General features: G+C 37.6%; 1 protein-coding gene and 1 long non-coding RNA gene across 2 annotated transcripts; one reads left to right on the forward strand and one right to left on the reverse strand.

Moving 5' to 3' along the window:
* Positions 1–119: 119 nt before the first annotated feature.
* Positions 120–1,008, forward strand: LOC106814611. Its single transcript, XR_001394631.1, has 2 exons — positions 120–327; positions 623–1,008. It is a non-coding gene; the product is annotated as an uncharacterized LOC106814611 (long non-coding RNA).
* Positions 1,009–1,070: 62 nt separating this feature from the next.
* On the reverse strand, positions 1,071–2,134 carry LOC106814610 (uncharacterized protein C9orf85 homolog; the record flags this gene model as incomplete). Its single annotated transcript, XM_014818945.1, is given in 3 exon segments — positions 1,071–1,638; positions 1,782–1,870; positions 2,021–2,134. Coding segments are annotated over 3 exon segments (298 nt in total), but the record flags the coding sequence as incomplete, so codon positions are not given.
* Positions 2,135–3,272: the final 1,138 nt, after the last annotated feature.

Below are 3,272 nucleotides of genomic sequence, written 5' to 3' on the forward strand. Positions count from 1 at the left end.
TTGTACACTCTAGGTATTATTAGCTCTTGATATAATATGACGAAATATGGATAAAATATGCGCAACTGCTTTACAGTAATATTAGAGGATCATATAATTTACCAAACCAGGAGGACAGTCTTTGTTCGAGTGTGCTATATTTGTACGTGTTCGACAGGGCGATAAGGAAAAGGCTGCTGGGCACAAGGTGATATCATTAATGGACCGATCAAAGTCAGACTCGATGCCCAGTGACCAGATCGGGTTCATTACATTCGTTTGCCTGCCAGGCTTCAGTACATTGTGCGAGCTCTTCCCAAACACTCTGCCTTTAATCGATGGACTCAAGTAAGTACTGTTAAATACTGCCTGCCTCTTGGGCAAATTTTGAAATTAGGTGGGTTTTGGTCAGGTCTTATTGCCAGATATTTTTTCAGTAGCATGGGCAATTTATATAATGGTTTCAAAGGAAGTATCATAGAACAAAGTTTATGTGAACATGCTCCATGTATAATGTAATAAATCGAGATGTTCATTAAATGTAAATGTGTTCATGTGTGTAAGCCCATAAACTAATTAAGCATTTTGTGAATGTAGAAAACATATTAACAGACATCTATAAGCATTGAATTCGCACTTGCAGTGAGAACCTCCATGCGTGGAACATAGTTAAGAGTGGGCAGCAGCCTCAGCTCTGGAATGTTGCTGCCTCCCACTGCAAATCCCAGTTCCCGGCAAAAGAAGATGCATCAACTAGCACAGCCACTTCAAAAAAAGACAATTTATAAATTTCTCTACTCCATGGAAGTTACTTGTTAGTGACAAGTACTCCAACGCCTAGAGTGCATATTATATTCAACGTTGTTATTGTTTGTTAAGCGATGTACGTAGTGGCTTCTACATTTTCCCTTGCACATCGCACAAGACCTCATCAAATCGGAACTGATCTCCGTGTATGTTTTGTTTGCTCATTACTTTTATACCTAGCTGTTCATCAATGCCTGTTACATTAAATCTGTTATGTTTAAATCTTGTTCCTAATTTGTTTTCTGTCAATTATAATTTACACCATCAAGTAATGAACCAGAACATTAATTTCACAAATTTATTTATTCACATTGAAAATGCACCGCACCAAAATAAGGAAAAAATACTTTTTACATTAGTTCACTAAGATAGGTATACTATCTTCACCCGATTTGTTGAGTGTGACAACCAGAAAATTCATTCACGCTGTCCAGTATGACATGATAAACAAATCTGCTTATAGTGTACTCTTGATATTATTAGGTGTCAGTTCCATTTTCTATGTTGTTCCAACTCTTCACTCACCTAAGTTACTCACATGTCATCTTATAACACATGACCAAGGATCCTATCGTTGTTACCTACCATGACTACAACTGACGTGGAGTGAGGTATCAAGGGCCTGCTACCGCTACATATGCTGGAATAAAGTTGTAGCCTTTAAATAAGTCTTATAGACATAACAGAACTTCATTGATAACTGTCAGTCATGGATAAATTAGTGTTTAGCTGTTTAGCTTGATTAGCTAGTAGCTATTCAACTATCACTTGAAGTGCTGTCATTCAAATGTTCATCAAGCTCGTCATCATCATGATCCTGTAGCTGTGGGCCGCCGTTCCTTAAAATGGATCCTGTAAAAGTGAACGTGGTTTTGGAGAGCCTATTTAACAGGACAACACATTTCCATTTAAAGTGAATTAAATTACTACGGATAGACTTATTGTCATACATTGATCTTGTAATATTTCATGTTTTTTTTTTAAACCAAACGTACTTCTTTGCCGTTCTGGAAGCTCTTTCATTTTTTTATCCAAAATCGTCTTCTCCATCTGTTCTTCAGGCGTTTGTCCAGGCAGCACAGCTCTTTAAAAATATATGTAAACATACATACACGTGTTCTATAGTATACAATGTAGAGCAACAATATGGTATTAACTTGTTAGCATATGCCAATTATTCTGTGAGTGATATACATACTGTAATTTTAAATGCAATCTTAGAGAATCAACATACTTTCCAATAATTCCAGTCTTCTGTGCACATTTTGCACATTGGTTACTGGTTTTTGTGCATGGGCTACAGAGTATGTGGTATGCAAACTTGATCCTCTTCTCACCACACTGGGTACTAGAATTAGTAAACAAAAGAATCAACAGTACTTATTATATTTCATTAATTAGAATTATTATTTTGGTTACTACGTACTTGTCACAACAATTTTCATTGTAAGTACATAAAAAAATAAAATAAAATATTAATATATGAATGACACTTGAAATTTAAAAAAACAACAACCATGAGTTTACGTCATGCTAATAAAGTTTATCTCAGTTAGATCCAAATTACCAGTCCTGAGGAAGTCTATCAGAGAGATGGACGAAAATTTCGTCAGTGTAAGTTATTTAAACTTCTTTTTAACTTAATTTGGATCTAACTGAGATAAACTTTATTAGCATGTGAACTATAGAGATCCGACAAAATTATTCAATCATCCATGAGTTAACAACTTGCAGCTACGCTCATTTTGCTAATGCTAATAAATGCCCTAAAGAGTCGGAGGGTAGAGGAATGGTGGAGAGTGAAGGAGGGGGTAATGGATGAGAAGTGGGAGGTAGAAGTGTTTTGAGGTGAAAGACGGAGATAAGGGATAGGGAGAAAGGCAGGGGAAAGTGGTACAAATTCCTTCAACTGTTATGCAAAGCAACATTTTAATATTTTTGTAAATATTCACATATTTTCAGTGCCCTGAACCCCATTTCTAAATTCAGAGTGGCTATATGCCCGGCAGCCGGCATATATCTGACGGCAGCCGGCATATATCTGACGGCTGCCTGGCACGGTCTTCGATTTCCTAAATGCCCGGCAGTTTTTAATTTTCAGCGTTATCTCAAGTAAACAAGGCTTAGGGTTAGGAACTGCCGGGCATTTAGGAAATCGAAGACCGTGCCCGGCTGCCGGGCATATAGCCACAGCGTTCTAAATTGGTTTGTACTACTCGTGTAAAGTCCTTTATGCCCGACTCCTTTTCTAAACAAGTGCCGCAGAGCGACAGCGCTCACCTGACGGCAGGTGTTCTGATCTCTCTCTCTCTCTCTCTCTCTCTCTCTAACCCACTAAGCATTTTCTGCTATCCTTCCTTTATTCCTTTCCCCGTCAACTACAGCTCTAGAAATTTTTCACAGATGTGCAGTTTTTTAAATTAATAACTTGATGCACGCTGGTTGCATGTATGTAACAAACCCTAACAAATCGCTTTGTGTATGAA

Source organism: Priapulus caudatus, unplaced genomic scaffold, assembly GCF_000485595.1.
Source record: "Priapulus caudatus unplaced genomic scaffold, Priapulus_caudatus-5.0.1 Scaffold951, whole genome shotgun sequence".
Classification (NCBI taxonomy): Eukaryota; Metazoa; Priapulida; class Priapulimorpha; order Priapulimorphida; family Priapulidae; genus Priapulus; species Priapulus caudatus.